The sequence below is a fragment of the Asparagus officinalis genome, chromosome 10 (assembly GCF_001876935.1).
Source record: "Asparagus officinalis chromosome 10, Aspof.V1, whole genome shotgun sequence".
In the NCBI taxonomy this organism is placed as follows: domain Eukaryota; kingdom Viridiplantae; phylum Streptophyta; class Magnoliopsida; order Asparagales; family Asparagaceae; genus Asparagus; species Asparagus officinalis.
This window is the reverse complement of record NC_033803.1, coordinates 8,316,636-8,343,199: the sequence shown is the minus strand read 5'-3', so window position 1 is coordinate 8,343,199 and position 26,564 is coordinate 8,316,636. Positions and strand designations below refer to the sequence as shown.

Below are 26,564 nucleotides of genomic sequence, written 5' to 3'. Positions count from 1 at the left end.
CCCCCCCCCCCCGCCATCTCCTCCGCCGCCTCCTCTACGGCACCGCCTCAACCACCACCAACAATCCCAACCCAGGTACAATCTCCGGTCTCAACTCCTCTTCTGCATTCACAGTTCACTGTTTGCATAATGCCATCATCCCTTTCATTATTGCAAGCCAAATTCTTGCACAATCCAAAATCTGAAAGCTTGACATGTCCATTCCTGCCTAGTAACATGTTATCTGGCTTGATATCTCTGTAAATTTTCACAACACAAGGCCAGGTCAGTACATCAAAAATATTGACAAAATCAAAGATAAATGAAAATTTTCGAACAAACACTGACCTGTGGGCATAATTGCTTTTGTGTATAGCTTCAATGCCAAGAACTGCCTCCGCGATGTAAAATCTAGCCTCATCCTCAGTCAATATATCCTTTTTCATGAGCAAAGTCATTAGATCACCACCCGGTAAATACTCCATGATAAGGTACAGGAAATCTTTGTCTTGGAACGAAGAATAGAGTTTGACGATATAATTGCTGTTAACTTGAGCTAGAACAAGGAAATCTTTGTCTTGGAACGAAGAATAGAGTTTGACGATATAATTGCTGTTAACTTGAGCTAGAACAAATGGCAAACACAATGTGGGAGGATGGGACAAACGTAGCCCAAGGAGTCTAGAGCAAAGTGATATGCCGGTAGATTATATTTGTAATAATTAAGATTTAAGTTACCGACTGAGACTTTATTTGTAATAATTGAGACTTTATCATCATTATTGTAATTAGATGTATGAATGATTAAATAATTATTGCAATTAAAAATTTGTTAATCTAGCATAATAGTTAAAATAAACATCGAAAGATTGATTAATATTAATATTATTATATTATTTTTAATATTTTATATTAAAATAAAATTAATAATATTTTATATTATAACTATTATTTATTTAATCATTTGATGTTATATCAAGTTAAACTTGAATATAATTGAGTTATAAATATAATATTATAAAAAGATGTCATACTAAAATTGTCCCACTCAAATTATCCCATTACCCCATTTTACCCCCACTTTATCCCACTCAATTATCCCATTGGGTAAAATTACCCCATTGGAACAATTTACCCCAAATTACAATTATCCCATTGGGTAAAATTACCCCATTGGAACAATTTACCCCAAATTACACCAAATTACACCAACGAATAACCCTGGGTAAAATTACCCCATTGGAACAATTTACCCCAAATTACACCAAATTACACCAACGAATAACCCCCCTAAGAAACGTGCATTTCAAATTCCACCCACTTCTATGGAATTAATCAAGTCAAGACCCGACACGCCTGTTCTCTAATTCGTTTCGAAGTCCCGACCTCCACTCTCCTGTTCTCTCTCGATCGCAGGTGATCCCCCCACCCCTTACCACGGAAACCCTAGATTTGATCTAGGGTTACCGTCGAAACCCTAGAGTTGATCTAGGGTTTAGGTCGTGATCTTCGCGGCTAAAACCCTATATCAAAGCTAGTACTCTCGATGTGACCTCCCTTGATGGTGGTTTATGTTATCCGAATGTTATTTTAACCAATTATTTCAAATTTTTTGGTTATTCCATCATGAATATGCATTAGGGCTTGGTGGTTTTGATGGATTCTTAGCTAATTCGAGCAAGGAGAGCTTCTCTCATCTCAAAGGCCACGACCTTTTTTTTTCTTTTCTTTTTTTCCGCTTTATTGAGAAATTTTTCTTTTCATTTTATTGTGATTCTAGTTTACTTTTTTGACTGTGATAGGCAAACCCATTTTTAATTTGCGCTGTAGCTAGGCGGTTAATTACTGTGTTCAAATAAAAGAAAGAAATTATTGGTTGTAAATAAGATGGATATATATTAGATTTTTCTGTGTAGGAGAGCTTTGATTTGCTTGCAGTAGACCTTATACGTGACTTTTATTTTGTATACACATATAGGTATGTGTAGTATTTGTAACATGCCTATTTTAAAACTTTAGTTTGACAGTAAATATAATGTATATATTGATGCGTAGTTGACTCAAGCCCTACATTCGATCCGAAGACTTGAAAAATTTAGGTTCTAAGTGCACTCAAGAGAACAGGTACATAAATGATCCCTTGAATTTAGAGTCTGAAATGGAGGTAGAACAGAATTAATTATTTTTACATGTTTTTCTGATATCCGTTTTATGTTCATATATATTTTCTCTTATTTGATCCATATTCATATTTGAGATATCTATATATGTTTATATCAAATCACATCTGATCGGTTATACCCCTGACTGGGACGCACATGCAGTTTGATCTTTGGTTTTGGGTTCAGCACTTCATTAGGACAGTGAGGTAGTGTCCAAAGCACCAGGCTTATCTACCATAAATATAGGAAAATGAAGAGGAAACCTCTCAAGCAAAGCCTCATGTAACAGGTGTCCCCAATTGGACCTTAATAAAACTCAATAGTTCCAATTTATCTATCATTTCATTATTTACTATATATGTTTAGCATCTCATCCCCATGTAGCGTGGCTGTGGGTGACGTCAATGATCCTCTAGAGAATTTTCAAGATGATGGATATAGACCGGGATGTCAAAAGATTCATTCTTGACGATAATATCAGTGTAAACATCGTCCTTAAAGATATTGTGTACGTACAAGAGGGTGAATGAGCCGACAATATAGAATGATAAACGAGAAACTTGAAGGTTTCTTGTGACCTCCCTTGTCTAATGTTCGCATGAATCTATAAGCAGTTGCATCAATTTGAAAATTTTGAGAACGTGGTCACTCGAGAGGATGTCATCGAACGTCATGATACTCAAGACATCATTATACCCAAGAAGCCATTTTTATAATTTTTGAAGATGCAGCATCATGGCATTCATCCGACTGAATTAACAGGTCTGTCAGACTTGTGGTGAAGAAGAGAAAGCATTGAGATTCAGTAGGTAATTTCATTGTACTATATAGCTAAAGGAATATTTGAAGGAGGTGAGGTTATTGGGAGCTCTTTGGTAACAATGTATGTAAAGCGTGAATTTTTTTAATGCTAAACTAGTTGTCAATATCAAGCCAAAGCAAAATATAGCCCCATGGAGTTTGATGATCTCTAGCTATGTACGTTGCAAAGAAAACTCTATTCTAGCAGATGAAGAGGCTATTATAGTATTATGTGATAACAATTTACAAGGGGCTTGCTTGTCAAAAAATGGATGTTAGGGGTTTTTTAGAAGAGTGGTAAAACTTAGGGGCTCTTTAGTAGGGGGTATTATGTGGTCCAGATGTATCAGCACTGATCCGACTAGCATCTGAAACAAATCTGGATAGGGTTGTGAAAAGTTGAAACCTAGCCAGATGTGGATAGAGTTTTAGATATGGTTTCGAAAAAATATCTGGATATGGTTTGTAATCCGGATATCGGATCCAAATGTCAATTACGGTTTGGATATCCAGATTTTTTACTATAAACATAACTTAATTGGTTTTGGTATATTCTCATGAAACCCTATTTCCATACCTGACCCAACCCGTTTCAAAAATAACCTCAAATCTAAGTCCAGAGAGCCGAGACTCGATCTCGGAGTTCGATTCCTCGGCTCGCTTCTCCCCCAAATCACAGTCATCGAACCTTGGCTCACTAGCCAATGATCTCCAACGCTTCCCCTCCTCAGCCATCATCAATCAACAAGGGGAACTCGAAACCCTAACTTGATTGGTAAAAAGACCCACTAGCCCTAATTTCTTTGAATTCTTATCTTTTTTCATTTTTTGGTTGTATCATTATATTTTTTTAGGAAGTTGAATTTCATTCATAGTTATCAGATATGATGCGTAATCCCTAGATTTTGACAAATTTGATAAAATTAAAAAGAAAATTGTTGATGGAAAAGAGGAAGCCACGAGCGAAATGCAAACATTGCCCATTTGAGTGTGATAGAAGTAGTTTTAGGGGTACTATACACCTTAAAAATCACATTGCAAATGCCCTAAAAAGATATTTTTGTCATTTCTGATTGATATCCGGTCTATATATGTTTTCCATAAATCCAATTAATATCTATGATTGTATCCGTATCCGATTCTGTAATATCCGAACCATGTCTGTTTCCATTTAGTGCGGATATGGTCATTACTTATCTTACCGTTAAATCTCTGCATTCGTATCTGTTTTTAGAAAGTGGATATGAGTATGAGAAGTGTTGTATCCAAACCGTATCCGAATGGAATGCAACCCTAGACTTTAGACTACTTTCTCCTCTTTTGACAAATTTACCCCTCTTTAAGTTAAAGATAACTAACAAGGGCTAATGGAGAAGACGGAAATAAAAGTTGGGGGCTTCTTTGTCAAACAAAAAGATAGCGACTTCTTAGAAAAAAGGGTAAAAGTTAGGAGCCTTTTAGAATACCTTCTTGATATTTAGCCTTTCTCTTGCTTCTTCCTCTTCTTCATCTATCCAACTCCATCACAACCCATCAATCACTCTGCTTACGGATCTTTCAATCTCTCTAGATCTCGATCTCGATCTTGATCTATCAATCAAATCAAATGATTTATTCCCCTAATTTACAGTAAATCATGAAATTTAAACTGAGTCTCATGAGCTCCCTTTTGCAATTTTTAATTTCAAATAATTCATAATTCTGTAATGTCAATTAATTTTTATTGCATGTGCTTTCAATGAGTTAAAATGCCCTATATTTCTCTTTAACAATTTGTTTTTATTTAATCAAATGGTTGTCTGTGTATTTGAAAATCTATTGCAGAACATATATGATTGTTGTTGATACCGTTTGTAAAGTAATTAGTATTATACTATTTTTTACTAAACAAAAGATATTTTGTGAATAATTACTTATATTTTAAGTATTTTTTCTGTATTTGTCATACATTTAATTTCTATTATTTTTTACTCGTTAGCAATGTATACAAAAACTTATTTAATGTATGGCTAGCAAATGATTCTTCTTCTATATCATGGAGGATTATGTCCACTGATATGTCTTCTGCTCATGTGGTTATTTTTCTGTTAGGCCTTCTCATGGGAATTAGCAAGACCGAAGTGAATCTAAGAAGGCTTCTTACTGCTGCTCCTCAGCAAAAGAATCAGACAAAGCTTGTACATGTGAGTGGTACTCATGTAATTATCATTTGCTATCATGACACTTTAAGTTCACTGTAACTAAAGCAATCAAGGCTACGGTGATGGTCCCTAAGTTACGAATTGCAACAAACCAGCTAAAATTGTTTGCTATGAAGCTATGTTCCTTGGGTACTTCTACCTTGAAGCCATATCCATACCCTACCCGTACCCTAACTCCGTGGACACTCCTTACATATGTGCATACATTTATTCGAGCATGTACTATACTCAATTTAACAGTACATATTTTAATTTAGAGCACTTGCCAAACACTTTCTTTATGTAAATCCTATATTAAAAACTAAGATTTTAGTGGTCATTTAGGTGTCTAGTTAAAAAGAAAAAGAGCATTTTTACAATTTATAATCTACGATAAAAGAAACATAGAAGTGTTGTTGGAATTTTAATTCTCATAACATGTGCATAAACAAGATTATTGATCTCATGCTATTAATTAAAATGTATAATATATGCATATATACATATTTATATACTCGTGTCTCCATACCCTACCTTTTAGAAATTTTTCGTGTCTCGTATCTGTACTCATATTTGTACCAGTATGCATACCTGTACGGTTGTACCTATGGAACATAGCTGTGAATTGATGTCATGGATCCAATGTTCCAAATGTTTCAGTAAAAACTTTTAGTATAGGAATGGTGCCAGCATCACTAATTGCTGAACATGCAGAAATTAGTAACAAAGACGGAAAATACCCTAGGTATATACTTATATTCAGGGCAAGTAATTTAGGCAACGTCATATGATATAACTAAGCAACTTCACTTGCTTATCTTTCTCTTGGTTATATTGACAATTTAGAGGTGTTTTTCTTTCTTACGTCCGTATTGGTTACAAACAAAAATAATATGAAAAATTGGGGTTTCTTCTTCTTGGTGTTTGTATAGAGACTAAGAGAAGGAACGCCAAAACTACGGTCCTAGAATTTTCAAACCTGTCTACTGCAGATGGATGAGAACTATTTTCATATTGCTGGACCTTAAATAGGTGATATATTTTTTTGTTCTTTCCGGATCAACTATACCACCTGATGCTGGCCGAAAAAGATAGTTCCTCTTCATGACTGGAATATGCTATTCCTGCCATATTTTTTCTCAACTTACTCCCAGAGGTATTTTTTTCTTCAACTTCTTCCTGTAATAAGGTTTTCTGCATCCAAATAAAAAAGGAGAAGAAAATTCCTTCATTTTCGAAACAGCCATTTCTAATTGATACACCTCATTTGTTCCATATTATCAAGATATGAAGCAAAATTTGGATTTGACATGTGAGACGATACTGGAAATATACATCAAAAGAAATTATGGGAAGTATGATTAAAGTAAATGAAACATTGGTACTTGGTTTGCCTCCCTCCAAACCAAAAAAAAGGGGAGAAAAGGGAAAAAAAGAGTACCTTAGAGGAAATAATGGCAACTTCAAACAGGAAATATTCTCTAGCATGTGTTGGAAATGACCAAAGAAAAAGGAATTGTGCACAGGTGCCCGCTACAAGTTAGAATCTTCATTCTAAGATCAAATGGGATGTGTCATCTCATGTATACCAGGAATTTTTCTTAATTGATTTGTTCAGCCTCAAGTTGTTTCCTAGGAAGTTACTTTCTGTTTATAGAGCACTGCAGCAGAAGCACTTTACTTTTAAAGCAAGTTTAAGCCACAATTTCGTACCCTAATAGCTTTTATCCACTCTCTTTACTTATATATAAACATGGTTGCATTTTTGTGCACAGATGACAGAGGTGAGAGACATGTAAACAAATTTTCAGATGTAATCAGATAACTTATACCTTACACTTTCTTTAACTCATCCAGTTGTTATACATGTTGATGGGACACATACATTTTCATAACATAGTATGTAAGAGATTTGAAAATTGTAATGTTTTATGAACATTTTTTAGTGTACATCTATCTATTTCAAGATCTATGATTCAAACATGTTGCTAGTACTTCATAGAGATTCAAATGTTGCAAGTCCTATAACCTTTACACTGCTTTAGTTGACTGCATTGCATATACCAAGTGTTCTGCATGTTTTCCTTGCAGTATGTTACCACATTACGAGAGCTTCTGGAGCAGCTTGGAGCAGAAACTACTTCGGAGGGAATTTCAAGGTGTGATCTACTACTTCATTTATGTATTCACACTCTATTTTACTGGCATTTGAGGCATGCAGGGCGTGAGTTTAGGTTATAGGAGGTTCTAGACTTAAAACCGGACTATGGATTTGTTGTGGCATTGCAGACCTGCTTGATTCGAGGATTTAGTGGATGGTTATGTAACAAATTCAAAACTTTGCGAACTAGCATTTCAGATGCTGCATTTTTATCTGGTTATGCTACAAATCTGATGTCAGTGATTTTTAAGGAAGTAAGGCATATTGTACTCTTAGAAAATGTGTCCTTTATGATCAATAATCTTATGCTATTGGTGCATTTCACTGAGGACAATACTTGGGATAGTTTTAAGTATTTGGGCAGGTATTAATGGGTGTACGCATGATTATATAATAATTTCTTCTATAAGACGACTTGTTATCTTATCTTACATTCATAGGACAAAATTATTTTTGGGTACAAAAATAAACACAAACTTTGAAGGTTGAATTATTCATACCCTCCTCATAATCACATTGATTATGCAAGTTGTATCGGTACTCAAGTTTGTGAAATATATTTTTGTGCCATGTGAAATTTTGTATTGCAAGCCTCTTTTTATTTTTTGTTTTGCTTTTTGTGTAACTGCAATTTTTGTATGACTGCAGCATTTCAAAAGCAAAGCTGAGTGAATATTCTGAGAAGATTGAAGCTCTTGCTGCAAAATTAGCTTCCTCACTGGTATTCTTCTATTCAAATTGGACAAACTGAGCTTCTTTTTTGGTTGTTCCAGAATGTATAACAGTGGAACAAATACTGAACTTGAGTACTATTAAGATGATCAGTTGCTATCAGATAGGAGTTAGCTTCCAGTGTACTGAGCATGCAGGATTCGTGACGATGTTGTGAACATGAATCATGATGCCAGTTAGACAAATACAGGCTATTCTGTCTAATTCCAGAGGAAAGAGCAAGAACTTTAGACTTCAAAAAAAAAAAAAGGAGAGAGAGAGAGATTCCGTTAGCTTTACGTAGCTTTCTCCTCACATTAACATGTACAAGAAACATAAACATAAACATGAATTAATATAACCTTGTTGGTCTCTGAAATCCAAACTTGATACGAGTCGTCGTGTGAGCACCTTTGATCGCGGAATTATCAAAGGTGAGTTGAGAAGATGATGACAGAAACACAAGAATAATTCAGTATGTGACGAAGGAAAATACCCTCTAGATTATGATATGAAAAGATTACAATCTCTCTCACAATCTCACTAGAATCGAGAACAAACTCTCAATTCTCTCTAAACCTATGAAAAGATTACAATCTCTCTCACAATCTCACTAGAATCGAGAACAAACTCTCAATTCTCTCTAAACCCTAATCTCTCTTGATTAGAATCTCTTTTTGATTACATCTGATTGATTAGAAATCCTAAATAATTCCTTATATAGGTGTAACAATATGGATGGCAAAGTGATAAATAACCAAACCCAAACCTCACAGGAATTCGTGCAAACAGAAACCCAAACAAACCAGGAAACCATTGATGAGTCGACTCATGTGCATATATGAGTCGACTCATGACACATGGGTCGACTCATGACTGGCATGAGTCGACTGGTCAAAAACTTTTGACAAAACGGCTGAGTTTCGTGAGTCAACTCATGACAGGCATGAGTCGACTCAACCTGATGAGTCGACTCATGTACATGTATGAGTCGACTCACGGGCTAAAAACTGGATGTTTCGATTCTTCGATTCGTCGTCTCGTTCCACGCTTCAATCTGCGTTTCACTGTGTTGTTTTACACCTCTATTCTCAAGTTATCATGGGAATCATTTATCCTCGAGCTCCCATGAGGATCGCTAAGTTTCGAATAGAAGATACACCCGTATCATGAGTCCCCTTTAGGAACTTGAAGTCCCATTTAAGTTAGAACTTCAGCCGAAGAAACTCGCGAGCTCCTCCATCCTTCTGTACCACCTGACCTTGCTAGGAACCTGATATCGACGTACAACTGGAAACGACTCCATCGTTCCTCGCTTTATCGTAGTCGTCTTCCGCTCTAACATGCAACTCCTTTTCGATGGCTCGTCATGAAGTCTAATACACAGCGAGACAAACTTCTTGCTTGCATTCACTAGCATCTTCGCTCGCGTCACCGTCGCCAAGTTTGCCTCTCTCGGAAGAGACGCCGAACGAAATATGAACTTTTCACCATCCTTGGTGAATGTATACTTCTGAGCCCGCCTTTCGTAGATCACGTATCTATCCTACAAGTACGGATTACCCAGTATCACCTGACAAACATCCAATGGAACGACGTCGCACATGATCTCGTTAATATATGACTCGTGGAGCGCAAATCTGATAGTGTATTGATTAGCTACACTTAGTCCCGTTTCCTTCTGAATCCATCCCAATGGATAGGGTTTCGGATGCTTGACTGTCTTCAGACCCAGCTTCTGAACCAAAGTCTCGGATATCAAATTCTTTTCGCTGTCTGGATCAACAATGGCATCAACTAAACTGGTCTTCACTTGTAATTTCAGCACAAAGAGCTGCTCTCGGGGGTCTTCGTCCTCTTTCGTGGCCTGTTTTTCTGTCATAAGATTGAGGCTATTGTTAGGTTCTGTCATCCCAGTAACTTCCTTCAGACCCTGTGCTATAACGTATGTTTTTTTCTTCTCTTTCTTCTTTAACCCCTTTGGTTTCAGATGATGATACTTCTCCCAGCATCGATCAGCGATATATCCTGTCTTCTCGTAGTGACTACAAATCAGTTTTGCTCTTCCTGGATCACCCTTCTTCTTCTCCTTATGTTTGAAACCACTAGACTCACCTCCCGTCTGTTTTGCATCTTTTGCCTCATTGCTCTTCTTTTGTTTGCCCTCGATGACAATAGCTTTCACGCTTGTCTCTGCAATAGACTCGACCGTGAATAGCTTCATCTCCTTCCGGATGTATTTGTTCAGACCTGTCATGTACTTCATGAAGATGGAGTATTCGTCCATCGTGACATTTAGAACCATCACCTGCTGCTGGAACTCCGTTGTGTACTCTTGAACGATCTGATTGAATATTTGGTACAAGCCGTACCATTTGTACCAACGCTCCTTAAGGAACCCCACTGGATTGAATTGTTTTCTCAGTAGCTTCTTAAACTTGTTCCACGACATTGCCTTCTTCTCCTGCTTGCAGTAGGATTTCCACCACGTCAACGCATGTCCTGAAAGCTTCAAAGTCGTGAATACAATCTTTTCTTTGGATGAATATCCATAGAGAGTGAAATACATTTTCATACGCTTGATCCAATCATCGAGCTTCTCCACATTGACACTCCCATCATAAACATGAATCTCTATCTTGAAATTAATTTTTAAATTTTGGTAGTAATTTTTACGCTCTTGATGCGGAACAGTTTTGACAGTCCCGACCTCCCTATCAGAATCAGATTCCTCACCTTCTCTATCGGACTCTACAAGTTTCTTCTTGTCTTTCGAAGAAGATTCTTCATTTTTATCATTTTCTTGGAAGATATTGACGAGCTGTGTGAGAGTCGAACTCATTGTTTCCATCCGTTTCTCCAATGTATCTAGCCTCGCTGAACTATCTCCTTCAGTCATCTTCTCCTTCCTTTCTGGACTCCTTCCAATGAAATAAGGATCTCGCCTAGCTTTTTGTATTCCGATCGAGTCAAGACCATACACAGGATGCCCCCTTCATAGGATCTTATCGCTTTAATACCAACTTGATACGAGTCGTTGTGCGAGCACATTTGATTGCGGAATTATCAAAGGTGGGTTGAGAAGAGGATGACAGAAACACAAGAATAATTCAGTATGTGGCGAAGGAAAATACCCTCTCTAGATTATGATATGAAAAGATTACAATCCCTCTCTCACAATCTCACTAGAATCGAGAACAAACTCTCAATTATCTCTAAATCCTAATATCTCTTGATTATAATCTCTATTTAATTATATCTGATTGATTAGAAACCCTAAACAATCCCTTATATAGGTGTAACAACGTGGATGGCAAAGTAGTAAATAACCAAACCCAAACTCCACAGGAATTCATGCAAACAGAAACCCAAACGAATTAGGAAACCATCGATGAGTCGACTCATGTGCATATATGAGTCGACTCATGACACATGAGTTGACTCATGACAGGCATGAGTCGACTGGTCAGAAATTTTTGACAAAACGGCTGGGTTTTGTGAGTCGACTCATGACAGACATGAGTCGACTCAACCTGATGAGTCGACTCATGTACATGTATGAGTCGACTCACATGCTGAAAACTGGATGTTTCGATTCTTCGATTCGCCATCTCGTTCCACGCTTCAACCTGTGTTCTACTGTGTTGTTTTACACCTCTATTCTTAAGTTATCATGAGAATCATCTATTCTCAAGCTCCCATGAGGATCGCTAAGTTCTGAAGAGAAGATACACCTGTATCAAAACTGTACCACCCTCCCCATATTTTGTGTTCTACTCTAGAATTAATATGCCTTATTGATACTTCTTTTTATTGACTTTGTCAAGGTTGTTTTTTACCTATAACTTCATCTCTAATTAAATCATGCCTAAATCACCCTTTTATGTTTATCTAGTGGACGAATTTTCGAAGGATTTCAGATGCATTCAAGTAACTTATAATGAAACTTGTACAAGCAATATCCTCAACTAGAGGCAAAACATGCTGAAGAGGAACTTTTAAAGGAACATAAGTCATTATTTTTTTATTCAAGCATAACAGTTATTGAAGCTACTTATGTAAATACTTGCATAAATTTGTAAACACATAATCATAAATTTTGGGAACTGTTCACCCTTCACTGGCACAAGTAAATAAACTTGCGTTAAGTGTAGACATATTTCTCATATCTCCACTTTGACTTGCTAGTCACCATCGAAAGGATACATGTTTCTAAATAATGTAATTTTATACAAATGAGAACAATTGTAGAGGAGATAAATATTTTAATCAAAATATGAGTTTGTAGGCCTTGTTCTGCACACTCTAAAGTAGAAGTTCCTCTCGCTTGGGTAGGAACATTTTACTTTCTGAACCATCTTGAACCCTGTTCAAAAGACGATAGCGTATTCAATAACCCGTCAATAAAATATCTTCGAAAACATGAGCTCTTAGATTCTGCTTTGAAACATGATTCTTTTATTGTTTTAGCATTTAAATCTTTTAGGAAAAAGGAAGGTTGAAAGATAGAAACAATTTTAGTCTTTAAATATTTTGCAGATACAGGGGGTTTTAGTGTTTAATTTGAAATGAAGAAATGAAAGAAGCACACATCTTTTCATTAAATTTAGTGAACAACTATTACTGGACTGATCAGCATGTCTTCTCTTGCATCATCTTGGAGTAGAAAGATGGTTTAGGAGCTAACATCCTGAATAATTACTTAAAAATGTTCATGACTGTAATTTAAGTTGTTTACAATGATTATGGATGTCTTCTATTGAAGATTGTGATTCAATTATATTACTGCCTTTATTTTTCAGTTAAAACATTAACCAATTTCACAAATCCATCAGCCTGAACCTGTGGAAGCTGTTGATGAATCATCTTCCCAGAAAAGCCCTTCGAGAACGGAACAAGATAGCAGTCATGCACATAATTCTCCTAGTTTGAGGAGGAGACCCGTGTAAGTAAAGCTCTATTACTTGCGGAAAAGTTCTTGATTCTGTATTCTATATCTACCAATCATTTTCACTCTAGCATATGTCAAGTGGATTGACTGTTTAATTTGGAATTGATAGAGCTCGGACAGAAACTAAAGATGCCATTCATGGCCCTGCAGAGAGGGATTTAACAATGCCTGTCAAACTAGATGTTTCAGCACAAGCCCACATTGAGAAGCATAGGTAAATGCCTGCACCGACAAATCTCCAATATGAAAGGACATGTTATTCCTCTCATATCAGATTTAACTCTCAATATATAAAGCAAGTGAAATTAGGATCATATAGTTCATATGAAACAAATGGATATTAGAGCTTGTGTGTGTGTCTTATTTTGAACCCAAGTGCTTGATATTGTTATTGCACATTGGTGGCCCAGTTTTTTAGCATTGCAGTTCTGCATAATCTTGTCCCTTGTGTGACGGCTGTGATAATTAGTTTTGCTTCTATCAGAATTTCTAGCAGCATCATCCCATAATATTAAATTGCTGCGTCATCTACTATTTTTTTGACCTTTTGTTTTCAACAGAAAGCTTCAGGAGGATTTGACGGATGAAATGGTTGTGTTGGCACGACAGCTCAAGGAAAGCAGTCTTATGATGAACCAGTCTTTGAATGACACTGAAAAGGTAGTGACTGCTCTTGTTCTACTTACTTATTTGAAATGAATGCCACACAGTATCATAACCATCAACCCTTATATTTAAGTTGGTTCCAGGCTTTAAAAAGGCTTGTTTTCAACTCAATTGATTTGGCCTCACGAATCCTTTGCCAGTCCGTTTATGTTAAGGGGGAGAAATACATCTCTACACATAAAAAGAGTAGGGAGCTAGGATCTCAGCTCTGTTCCTTTTTTAGCTTTTTCTTCTTGACGTTTAAGTGTGATATGACACATAAAGACAAGGTCAGAGGGGGGTGAATGTGGGAGATCATCTCCGTGAATTTCATGACTTTTTATGCGTGCTATGACAACACATCAAGACAGGTCCGAGAGGTAGTCTTGATATGTTTCTCGCTGTCATCAGAGTTGGAGGGCAATACGAGACATGAATCACCTCAGGAGGCCTAACGTTGCAGAAGCTTTATGACGGCTGAAGGCTTGAAGCGTAGGGAGACGGGATAAATTCTAGTTAATACATGGTATGAGCTACAGGAATACGGCGCATTTGTAGAAGATTGCATCTTGCAATTGTAAAAATTGTTGTGCTAGCATTAGCTTAAACTGTGACCTAATCGCATGTCCTAGTTGTAGTTGTTTTCTCCTCCATCTTGACTCTCTGGCACCTAAGGTGATGCGGTCTTGCACAGGTCAACGAAGACATTTTAGCTCCTGATTAGTAGAATTTTAAAAAAGTTGAAATTACATACTGTCCTTACGAAACCACAACATCTAAGAGATAAAAGTGATTCACTGTAGTACAAATTGCTAAATAAAGGCAAGGGAATGGATCAATATGTAGTAGCTGATTATAAACTTTCTTATACCTACTTGTTAAGATTTTTATTTTAATTTTGGACGAGCTTGTTTCTTTTCTTCATCAATTACGAGCTGCTTTCGTTTCTATTCTGATAATAAAATGCAACCATTATGGCGCAGATACTTGATTCTACGGAGAAAGCTGTAGAGCATAGCTTGGCAAGCACCGGTCGAGCCAACGCAAGAGCGGTGGAGATATATTCAGAAAGTACCAAGACGACATGCTTCACATGGCTCATTATATTAGCTATGACATGTATCTTCGTGATGGTGGTTTTGCTTATTCGTGTTACATAACATTACTCTGTTGCATAGTGTTTAAATGACGGTCAGTCAAATCACATGTATTGTTGACGAAATGTGTTCTTGTGAAAAATTGCTTTTGGTTGCAAAAAACTTGGGACTGTGTAGAGAACTTGATAGGTCCGCTGGTAATTCGCCTCTTGAGACGCATTACTTTGGTGTGTGCTACTTTGATGACGCATCTACTCTTTACGAGAGTGACGACTAATTGCAAAAATTTATTTGGGGTTTTCTGCTTTATTAGGCTGACGAAGCCGCATCCGACATGAGTTACGTAACTCTTTTATCGGGTGACTGGGAAATCGTGGTCGGCTGGGGCTGTAGCTAGGGAACCACCAAAGTTGAATGCCTGCCTTTCCAACCGAGCACCCTGCTTGTGGTAAGTTACATAACTCTTGCTTCACAAATTCATTTCAGAATCCACGAAGCATCGAACATCAAGCATAGGCTCATGGCAATATGAACTGGTTTAAGCCAGAATCAATCTCAAAATGACGAAAAGATCACATTCAGAAATTGTTAAAAAAATAAACCAGTGAATTTTCCAGCACTTAGTTTGGATCAATACCTTTCCGTATTATTAATAGTAAACTGCCTCAAAAACATGCCGCACCTTTAATGAAAGAATTTCAGGTTCATATAATAGCATTCAACATTTTTCCGAAAAGATTTCTGACATGAAAAAAACTATGCCACAATATCCAATAGGATTAAAAAAATACCCCTCAAAAGTCAAAACTGTATAAATTCAAAATCAATTCGGAAAATTCTCTTTGCTTAAACTGATGAAGTTGAGGTCCAGTATAAAAGCTTAATTTAATGTACAACACGTATATCACTTTCATCCAACAAACTATCCAAGGTTAACTATGTGTAATTATGGACCAGGGGCACCAAACTTTTGTAGAGCAGAGAGTACAACACTCTACAGTCCTAATCTCTATTCAGTTAAAACCAAAACGCTACACTATTGCTGGGAGCTCGGCGGGAGGCCAGCCGGATACTGTGGCTGAACAAAGAAACCACCGTCCGATCCCTGAAACTGGAAAGGATTCATAGGGCCTGGATACGGAGGAATGCCAACCACTGGAAAACCTGGCATAGGCGGCACTGGTGGTGGTCCATAGGTAAACGGAGTCACCAGCGGAAGTGTAGGTGAAAGCATCGGCTGAGGCAAGAAACAAGGCACACTTCCAAGGTTCCCATTATTGAGCCTCGGCCTCTTGCTAGCATCAGGATGATCCTCCTCGCTCGTGGGCTGGCCAATGACACCGTCTGATACCAGAGAGGAGAGCACATAGCTGATGCTCTGTCCTGAGGCATTGGATGCCACTGTCTGCTGCTCTCCATTTGTCGGCAGCGATTTTTCTACCGTTGGGTTGGTTGGAGATTCTGGAGGGAAATCAGGAGGCGGAGGAGCTTCAGAGTAGGCTGAAGCAGGTGGAGGCGGTGGTATTTCGTCAATATTTTGGCAAGGAAGCGGCAAAGCTGGCGCCTGTCCAAGCAAGAGGCTTCCAACTTGATCATAGCGCACTTGGGCAACCTATTGAGAGGATAAAAAGAAGCATTAAAAGAGAGTAGATAAAAAAGGAAACATCTAACATATAGGCAATAAAATGGAACATAGTTAATTCACAAATATATTTGCATATGGAGTAACGAACTCGGACAGAACAGAAAGTTAAATACAAGAATGAATAACAGTTTCAGCACTCCTGAAAATAACCCAAAGAAAATTCTCAAAAGATAAAAAACTGCTCCTGCCAGTGCCCGTTAATGCCTAATGGCTAATGCAGATGTCTTCCATGATTCTTTCCTCAGAAATGCTGGTGGTTAATTCTTAAGTTCATAGGAGTTGGCTCAGGTTCCATCAAGACCAGTGCTCATACAATATAATCAAATGTTTTTATATCCTTGTCAAATGTATATCTTTGTCAAATGTGCAAAATGCAGTGCTCAAGACTATTTGTGGTTGCATAAGAGACCTCCCATCCTCGCATCATGTTTGGTAGCCTCAATAAAGTGGACATTGAGGCACAAGGAAAATAGTTGAATGGTGAATCAGACTGTTAAAAAATCATTACATGAAAATGCATGCTTCAACATCTGAACGAAATATTAACAATAAGATTGAAAGTGCCATCTCTTCCCCTAGTAGATGGGGACATCTAGGAAAAAGGAAATGCAGCATAGATCCTTAATGAATATGCAGCATCAGCAATACAATTAAGACTTGAGAGAACTTTACTATACATAGGGAACAATTTTTTTTCCTTTTGAAACTTTCTGATCTATGGTGTAACTCTCAAGGAAGATTTTTCGTTTCTAGGTAGAAGAATGAAAAAGAAAATAAAAACAAATGGGCTAAAAAATAAATCAAAGTTTAATTAATGAAAATGAAATGAAATATTCCATTTCCATTGGATAAAATGCCTACAGATTTCTAGGTCATTCTACTCAATGTATTTGAGTGGTGAAGCTGAAACTTAAAAAGGCAAAACTGAAATTTCAAAAAATTGCCTAAATACCAATGTTTGAAAAAACTTTTTTCAAACTCGCTTCAAAACTCGCTTCAAACTTTTTGAAGGGTAAAGCGAAGCTAATTTATCTCTTGAAGATTACGCCTTATCGCTTAAAGCATAATGGAAGTGTGCGCTTCACACTTCATAAAACGCTTCTCTTTTGAAGGCGCACACTTTGTTAGCCATTAAAGTGCCTCTATGTAACTTCAGTATGTCCAGGTGAGTATAAATAATATATATATGTTATGCATGTAGCTTAGTTTATTGTGATTTGCATATTTAATACTTACTTACTAATTAGGACATGAATGTATCTATTTGTAAATTGCTATACCACTATATATTATATGTTTATAATTTATACAAATTTTAAAACTAAAACGCTTAAACTCATGAGGCTTACGCCTCACGCTTTGAAGCCTACGCATTGCTTCATTAAAGGGTCTAACGCATCACCTTACACTTCTGCTTTTTTAAACATTGCTAAATACCAACAATCTGAAGATGAAATTTCAATAAGACAGAAACTAATTGATGCCAAGTCTCAATGAGAATCTAAAGATTTTAAACGTTTCATTGAAGGAAAAATAACAAAAGATGCTCCGTGTGAGTTGATCGAACGCGGGGTTCCCCCTGGGTGACCCACTAACAGTCCAGGGTTCCCTAGTAAAAAAAAAAAAAAGCGAAAGATGATTACTTTACTAGTTAGCCATTTCATAGCTCTATTAGGCAATGTTAACTTACGGGCTACACAAATCCTTTTTAGATACCTAATCATTAAGAAGATGTGTCCACAACGCATCCAATAACCATGTATTATATACCCAAAATAGAATGTCAAGTCATTACACTAATATTACAACTTCCAGTGGACCTAAAAAATACAAATACACAAAAGGGTTAATTTTAGAAAACCCCTCTCAACTATGGGGGTCCTCTCAGAAAACTCCCTTCAACTATTTTAACTCTAGAAACTAAGGACCCTCAACTGCCAAAATATGATTTATCCCCCCTCATTTTTTCTCATTTAACCCCCTAAACTAATAAAATTTAAAATCAAAGGATTAAATGATTTAAAATGACCATACTATCCCTTAGACATTAAATTTTTTACCATAGTGTTCCTTTTTAACTTTTTTGGTTAAAAATATTTCTCATTTTATCCTCCCACTTATTATTCCTCCATCTTCATTACTAGGTTCACGTGCAAATCTAATTGTTTTCCTTCTTTGAAACACAACTTTTTTTATTTTATGCTTATCCATACTTGTAATGTCTGAAACAATTGAAACACTAAACTTTTTTCATTTTATGCTTATCCATACTTGTAATGTCTGAAACAATTGAAACACTAAACTTTTTTTATTTTATGCTAATCCATACTTGTAATGTCTGAAACAATTGAAACTTTTAAACTTCTTTGAGATTAGTTTCCGCATCAAAACCTATCAAACCGAAGTCTAATATTTTGATTGCGTTGGGTTTTAAGCCCACATAAATTTTTTTCAAAGGGTATTTTACTCATTGCACAATTCAAATTAATAATATTAGGGGGGTTATTTGAAAGAAGTAGAAAGATAAAAGGGGTTTTGTGAGACACCCCATACTTAAGGGGGGTTTAGAAATATCTTGAAAGTTGAGGGGGTTATCTACAACACCCTCAAATTTGAGGGGGCTTTTATAAAGATAATATAGCCAAGGGGCGTTAATCAGAGACAAGCCCCATAGTTGAGGGGGGTTTTCTAAGATTAACCCATAAACAAAACTATACACAGACCAGATTACCTCATGAAATAAATAAAATGCTCTAACTGATGCAGGCCAAGAAATATGTCCTTCACCTTAGAGATCAGTACGTAAGAACCAATACATGATTTATGAGAAACAGTTTTTTCTTTTTCCCCCTTTTCATTTCATTTTTGTTTTTTTGGTAAACAGAAAGTAAGATAAAAGGGGTTTTGTGAGACATTCCATATTTAAGGGGGGTTTAGTCATATCTTGAAAGTTGAGGGGGTTATCTACAACACCCTCAAATTTGAGGGGGCTTTTCTAAAGATAATATAGCCAAGGGGCGTTTTTCTGAGACAAGCCCCATAATTGAGGGGGTTTTTCTAAAATTAACCCGTAAACAAAACTATACACAGACCAGATTACCTCATCAAATAAATAAAATGCTCTAACTGATGCAGGCCAAGACATAAGTCCTTCACCTTAGAGATCAGTAAGTAAGAACCAATACATGATTTATGACAAACAGTTTTTTTCCTTTTCCCCCCTTTTCATTTCTTTTTTGTTTTTTTTGGTAAACAGAAAAAACAAAGAACTGTTGGGACTTAAATGTGCATTTAGCTGTCTTGCTATGTGAGGAAAAAGGCAAGTTAAGATGACTTACTGACCTTACGGTCATCCTTGAAGATGTAAGCTCAATAAAGTAATAAACTCTAAGACAATATGGAAATTGTTTAAATCTTTTCAGAGTAGTCGGCTTTGGGATATGAAATCTCTGTTTCTATAATACATGCAGATTTTACTGGGTTGCTCATGTCTGTAGCTTCACCAAAAATGAACTCTTCATACTTTTTATATAATTTGCAACTTTTTAGTATAAAAAGATAACACGTGTAGGTCCAACAACTAGTGACCCCTTCTAGAAGACCTGACAGTTCTTCATCTCATAAATGTGAAAAACATATCAATCACGTTCATGCTGAAAAACATGAAGTAACTTATAGTTTCCGAAGAATTATTTGCCCCAAAAAATAGTTTAATGCATATATTGGACAAATGCTAAAAAATTGAACGTGGATATGCCAAAAGATGCCAACCAGAAAATACATTGCAGACTAAAACAACAGATTATATGCATTAACTTAACTCGGGCTTTACACTGTCAAGCATCTCCATCCAGACACATAAATACATTTACAGTAGAAAAAGGTACCTGAAGTTGCGTTCGCAGTTCTTCAATCTTGAACTCCTGGAAAGTAATATGATCACCCAGATTAGAAATGTAGATAGATAGTTGAAAAATTGACACCACAGCTTACCCACCTGCTCATTAAGTGCTTCTCGTAAATGGGACACCAATGTTGTTCTAGATGATTCAGCTGCTTTCATTTGTTCTATGCATTCTTTCAGTAGGGCTTGCTGCGCTAACAACTCGTCTGCAACTCCAGATTCGTTGATGTTACCTATTCACCCATTCGTTCAAATTCCAACGAGAAATAAGTAATTGGCATGCTGAAATTGCAGTCATATCATGGAGAAATTAAAAAAAATATGCTTGGTCTTGACTAGATGCAAAACATAATAACTGGCTTGAAACTACTCCACAAGAAGAGAGGATTCGGGTTCACACTATATCAAATTTGTCCATTACGATTGTAAAAAGAAAGTTCAGTTGAAGTGATTGTTTCTGTTGTTCTATGGGTAAGTAATAGATGACTAGTGGTGAATGTGGCAATAGTACATATGACTGGGCATTAATCGGTTTGAACTGATTAAACCAACTGAACCAACCAAATTTCAACGGTTTGGTTTGGTTTAGAATATGTTTTGGTCTGTTCGGTGTCAGAGCATTATTGCAGTTTCTTTGAAATGCGAGGGCATTTTTTGTAGCTTTTTCCAAGTGCGAGAGAATTTCCATAGTTTTTCCCTAAGTGTGAGGGCATTTCGAATATAAAAAAAAGTGACGTACAAACCAAAAGTGGGCCTTTTCTTAAATATATAAGTATTAGATTAGATAGTATTAGATAATGCACGACAGTATCAATAAAAAACTCCATTGGTCAAAAGTTGTCAGTCATGATCGATGCTAATGCCCATTGTAACTTCTTTGATTACAACTCCCTTACAGCAGTAGCATAACATTGAAATAATTTTTATAAAATTAAACATTATATTAAGAATAGGTATTATTTTTAAAGTTACCTCATGCCTGCGCATGTTTCTAATTAGAACTCCTTTGATTTACATGAACCAGCTAAGTCAGCTTTATGCTATGGCTTCTCACTTGACACAAGCATCTCTAAGTTGTTTGCTGAAGTGCGTGAATCAAAGGGGATGAAATTATTTATCAAAGTGATGATCGGATAGCTGCGCAAATGATGGCCTTAGGGCTCCAAAGTAATGTATATAAAAACACAACCCGACAATGAAAAAAGCAAGAAACTTAATTTACTTGATATTTGAGACACCATATTAATGTGATAAAAATATGATACAAAAGAAAAATGCGCATAATGTGTCCTCAAATTTGGCACAAATAGATCTAAAGTCTCTAGACATCCACATCCATTTAACAATGACAAAATCCAAAATATCAACTTCCTTTTAAAGTAAAATTATTATATCAACAAAAATAGAAGGTATTGCAAAGCATCTTGCATTATAAGAACATATGACCTTGCCATAAAAGATGGATTCTGAATATACCTAAGTCATTTCCCATTTCCTTTTCAACCTTTTCGACTGAGCTAATAGCTGTGCTACATTTTCCAAATAACGTATCTTCATCACAACCATTATAAACATCATGATAACTTGAAGTAAGCTTTTCAAGCATATGTCCAGATGGTTGTTTCTGAAAATGTCCACAAGCAAAACATATAAAACTTTAGCTGAAAAAGTGGTAACCACAGAAATAGATTCGCACAAGGCAGACATTTACATAAAGTTCTCGTCTCTTACCAGTTTGTAACTGATATTCTTTCCATTTCTGTTCCTTCCCAAAAAGTCTTCCTTTAAAGTCTGCCCACGAAGACTAAAGACTTTACGTTCTTCCCATATATCAACCTGGAGGGGAAACAAAAAATATACAAAATCATAATCTAATATAATATATGTGACACATGCTTAAAAGGAAGAGAAAAGAACAATGGTCCCTTTCTAGATACAAAAAAGAAACAAGAACACCACAATGAATTAATGTACCTAACACGCATATACAAAATTAACTTCAATTGTTTGCATGAACCTTTCCCTGAATTAAGGAACCCTTGCAAGCTTACACTGAGCAGAAGTTATAAAGTAATCAACAAAAGAAACCGATCAGCATACCCTTCCCAACAAATCAAACAGCTATTGCAGTTGAAGTAATAGAAGTCTTGTGTATGCCACCATATGCCAAGATTTAAGTTATGCAGTAGTTGCAGATTTAAATCATGTGGTATGTCCTGTAACTTAAAGTAGCTTGCTTCTCATCTCTACCCTAATATGGGGAAAAACATTTCATAGGAAATGTAATTATTGGACAAGCATAGGCACAATGCATGTAAAGGGCACTTGCATATAACAAATGACAAATATGCGGAGCAGACCAGGCAAATATAATTATTAGATAAGCAAGGGTAATTGTGCACACACATGACTATGTACATTCGAATGCCCTAGGATATGAATTATGCAACTATGTTATGCACAAAAAAAGAACAATGTCAGAGCACTAAGCATACCAATCTCAGCGCAGTTTTCCTCCCAAACTCACCGCCATTCTCAATTGCATCACTTAGTGCATCAGGAAGAACTTTATAAAATTCCCCAACAAATTCCATACCCTTCCGCCGACTATTCTGCAAAATATCATTTGCAAGATAAAGAAAAGACACTCGTTGGTCTTTTGGAGAACAATAGAATTGTCGTTCCCACGTCTCCACAACTTGTTTTGCATTCTTTCTATGGAAGATACACCAATGTGATAAAGCTTAATTGTGTTAAGTATGCCACAGAAGATCAGCATGAGCAAAGAACAAGATACAAGATTAGACGACCTAATTGCACATTCAGAGTTTACAAGCTACTCCGAACCTAACCAGATTATAAAACTAAAAAATTTGAATCCTTCCATGACCATAAAATTATAGAACCAAATCAGCTAAAAAGAGAAGGGGTATTCCACGATTTGCACTGTGACAGAAGTGATCTAGTTTCTTCTAAAATATAAGACACCAAGTACTGTAATTGTAAAGTATAAATCATGGAGCATTTTGTATCATGTCCCATGAGAAATATCATAAAACGATTTCCACAGCTGTAGGTAGGCCTTCGTGAAGGAAGCTAATGTAATCCAATCAGAAAGGGAAGCATACATACATAAAAGTTTCAGAACACCAATGCTCAAAAGGAAACCATACTAAAAATACGGCTTCCATGCTGCCAAAAGATAAAAATAAAATAAAAATACTACAGCCTATTTTTAAATGAGATTTCAAAGTACATACTCTAATCAGCCACAAATGCACTTAACAGTAGTTTAGTAAGTGCATCTAGTTCAATTTCTTGTATTACCTTTCCATCGCTTCACTCACACTCAACAATAATAAACTGCCTTCTATGTGTATATAGAACTATATCTAAAAAACCCTTCTTAATAAGTATCACCTAACCTCACTACTTATTGACAACACAAATTCAAAGAGCATATGCCTAAGGTTTGAAGTTGCTCTAAAGAAAGAGGATCTTGAGGAAGTTGCTCTAGAGAAAGAGGATCTTGAGGAAGAATGCCAAATTATTGCAGAAAAAAGTAAAAACACGCTAAACTTATAGAAATATGTTAAACAGTATAAACTGCTTGTTATACGGAACAAACTAAGCGGCCAGACAACAAAGTGAGAGAACTGAAAGAATATTGTAAAATATTTTTCTTATCAAATGCTAAGGTGAAATATTCATTAGACAATTTAACAAATGATAATAGACAAGCTACTTACCATTGTGCACTGTAACACCATATTATGTCTCACCTAAATCCCTCTTCCAATTTGTCCAGGAACAACATCAGAGTCATCTAAAAGCAACAAGACACTTCCCTCGTAAATCAAATTGCACAATGCATTGTGATGATTCTATAGCAACATAGGTGATCATAATCCAATGGTGAAAAAGCACAAAGCAAAGTAAAGTTAATTGAAAACATGTTTAGACTTCTGCAAAACAGTCCTATAAACCAGTAAATGTATACTTTATCTTGCTAAACGAGACCAGTTACTAAGCACAAAGCTAACTATATGACTACTAGCAGAAAATTGGTGGAAAGATAATCTAGTTCATCTACTAGTCAACTTACATGGAACCATTGAAACCATCGGATGTCCAATACCAATAGTATGGGCTAGGAATAGCAAATAAGCACAGTCCACCAAAAAGGAAAAAAGAGAAGGAAATCTCAACAGTAGTAACCTTATATGCATGGAATTGCAAAATAACTTTATCAATTATAAATTCTCACAGTGAAAATCAGAAACAGCATAAGCAAAATAATAGGCAAAGATGGCCAAATGCCATTAAAATATCCTACAAAAAAACTTCAAGAAGAAGCATAGGATTCATTCCCATGTTAACTTATATAGTGAAGAGCAGAAAGGATACTCTCAATGCTCTGTTGTGTACTGTTAAGTTTAGCAAGTTTATCAACCAAAATATGTGAATTAAAAGTCCCCTCTCCATTCATTTTTATCTTTTCTTGGCTTGAAGCTCCGCAAACCCACACTAAACGAACCTACAATGAAAGATAAGAAAGAGAAGTTAGAGAGCTTTAGTAATCTAAGATGGTAGAAGTACAAGGAAGTTCAACTGAAGAGCTGTTAATGAAACCGAAGTGTGGATATATATTGGAATAATTTTTTTTAAGAAAATGAAGCATCTTAGACATAATCAATATGAATAGTCACTCTATGCTATTTCCTTTAAAAAGCACATGCAACCTGTGAACAACTTCCATTACATAAAATCTTTCAACTAATGACCAAGTCAGAGACAAGATTATTGTGCGCGCGCACGTGTATATTTGTTTGTTTCTCTTCATGTTGTGTATGTACAAAGACTGAAAACTCCATAAACGTTTCTGTACAAGCAAAAAGAAACAAATGATACATATTCGCATCTAATATGTTCTTATTATTTAAGGAATCAAAATAATCATATGTGATGCGAGAGCAGCTGTGAAAGCCTAAACCAAAAGAAGAGCAACATAACGTGACTGTTTCTGTTAAAAAAATATTAAAGACAAATCACTATTTAATTCTACACTGGACTTGATGCCTTCATACAAACATGCCATGAATTACACAGGATACCATTATATACTTCAATGCCATGAGGAGGGGATGTTGGTGTCAGGGATTGGATGTTGGCCATGATAAAAGAAAAGAAAGAAAAAAAATCTCAGAAAGCTTTCGGGCAAAATAAAACACACATGTACATAAATATGTTCCATAGTCAAACGTAATACGAGTTCTCCTAAAATGATAGTTCTTTCATCCATTCCCTCTACTCTGATTAAAGAACCACAGCCATCTTCAAGGTGTTAAGAATTCTCTGTTTTCTAACCACAGTCATCTTCAAGGTGTTAAAAATTCTTTAAAGCAAATGCCATCCCCAAGGATGAACGCAAATTAAACGATTACAAAAGGATTAGTTTGTCCCAAAATAGATAAAAAAGGACTCATAACTTCAGGGGTTCAAATATTAACTATGACCTAGGCAGAACTGTAAATTGGTTATATTAAGCAAAAGTTAAATGTAATCACGTAATGACCATTCACAAGCTCCAAGTAATAGTCATAAACCCATTGGATTCAGTTTCCTCCTTAAAAAACATATGCTTTCGCACTTTCTTCTCAATTTACAACAAAGAGCTGGTCATTATAGGCATCAAGGAATCAACGTTCGACTAAAAAAAATCTAAACTTTATATCTCTTCCCTCCCAGTAACCAACCGGAACAAATTCACAGCATAGAATTGAGTACAAAATAAAACCTATAGCTCCGCTCAGTCAAGAACCAAACTTTCTTAAAAAAATCAAAAGAATCAATCAAATTACTTGGGGAATTTTACCTCCCAATCGTAATGTAGCTAAGCAAGAAGCGAATTCGATCCGACCATCGTCCTCCTGCTCCCTCGAGAGAAAACTAGGGTTTGGGTTCTTCTTCCAAACTTCTATCTACAAATTTCGATTCTTTGAACGCCGAATCGATGTCAAATTCAGGGGGCAAGATTGAGGATCTACTGAAAGATTCGGTCACTGGGGTTTTTTTTTTGGAAATAAATAGAGGAGGGGGAGAGCGGGCGAAGAGAGAGAAAGAGAGAGTTCTAGAGAGAGAAGGGTTTTCTTTTCGTTCCCTTTTCTATTTGTTGCGCAGAGAACGGGGTTTTGGAGGATATTTCTTTCCTAAAATACCCCTCTAACTTTGTTCTTTTGCACAGTCAGAAGGGGTATTTTCGGAAAAGTTTTGCGTATACACCTCCAACTGGTTCTTTAGGGATTTATCCCTCAGATCTACATATTTG

At 36.2% G+C, this 26,564-nt stretch overlaps 2 protein-coding genes across 2 annotated transcripts; one reads left to right on the top strand and one right to left on the bottom strand.

Moving 5' to 3' along the window:
* On the top strand, nt 11-14,964 carry LOC109825964. The gene is made up of 8 exons (XM_020392897.1): nt 11-75; nt 5,034-5,125; nt 7,214-7,281; nt 7,932-8,004; nt 12,830-12,939; nt 13,055-13,159; nt 13,506-13,605; nt 14,574-14,964. Exons 2-8 carry the CDS (start codon nt 5,042-5,044, stop codon nt 14,748-14,750), a joined length of 717 nt encoding a protein of 238 aa, XP_020248486.1. The 5' UTR covers nt 11-75; nt 5,034-5,041; the 3' UTR covers nt 14,751-14,964.
* Nucleotides 15,467-26,385, bottom strand: LOC109825013 (regulation of nuclear pre-mRNA domain-containing protein 1B). Its single transcript, XM_020391679.1, has 8 exons — nt 26,112-26,385; nt 24,644-24,773; nt 22,732-22,979; nt 21,968-22,072; nt 21,713-21,860; nt 20,330-20,469; nt 20,220-20,255; nt 15,467-16,299 (listed from the first exon to the last, which is right to left on the bottom strand). The coding sequence occupies exons 2-8, from the start codon at nt 24,723-24,725 to the stop codon at nt 15,724-15,726; spliced, it is 1,335 nt and encodes a 444-aa protein (XP_020247268.1). The 5' UTR covers nt 24,726-24,773; nt 26,112-26,385; the 3' UTR covers nt 15,467-15,723.

Bases quoted from the DNA above. Each gene is read 5' to 3' on its own strand.
- LOC109825013 (XM_020391679.1), bottom strand. From the start codon at position 24,725: ATGAATGGAGAGGGGACTTTTAATTCACATATTTTGGTTGATAAACTT. The intron at 22,073-22,731 runs GTATGCTTAGTG...TTTCCCCTCCAG, and splicing joins GGAAAACTGCGCTGAGATTG to GTTGATATATGGGAAGAACG. The intron at 21,861-21,967 runs GTAAGAGACGAG...GGACATTTTCAG, and splicing joins AGAATATCAGTTACAAACTG to AAACAACCATCTGGACATAT.
- LOC109825964 (XM_020392897.1), top strand. From the start codon at position 5,042: ATGGGAATTAGCAAGACCGAAGTGAATCTAAGAAGGCTTCTTACTGCT. The intron at 5,126-7,213 runs GTGAGTGGTACT...TTTTCCTTGCAG, and splicing joins ATCAGACAAAGCTTGTACAT to TATGTTACCACATTACGAGA. The intron at 12,940-13,054 runs GTAAGTAAAGCT...TGGAATTGATAG, and splicing joins AGTTTGAGGAGGAGACCCGT to AGCTCGGACAGAAACTAAAG.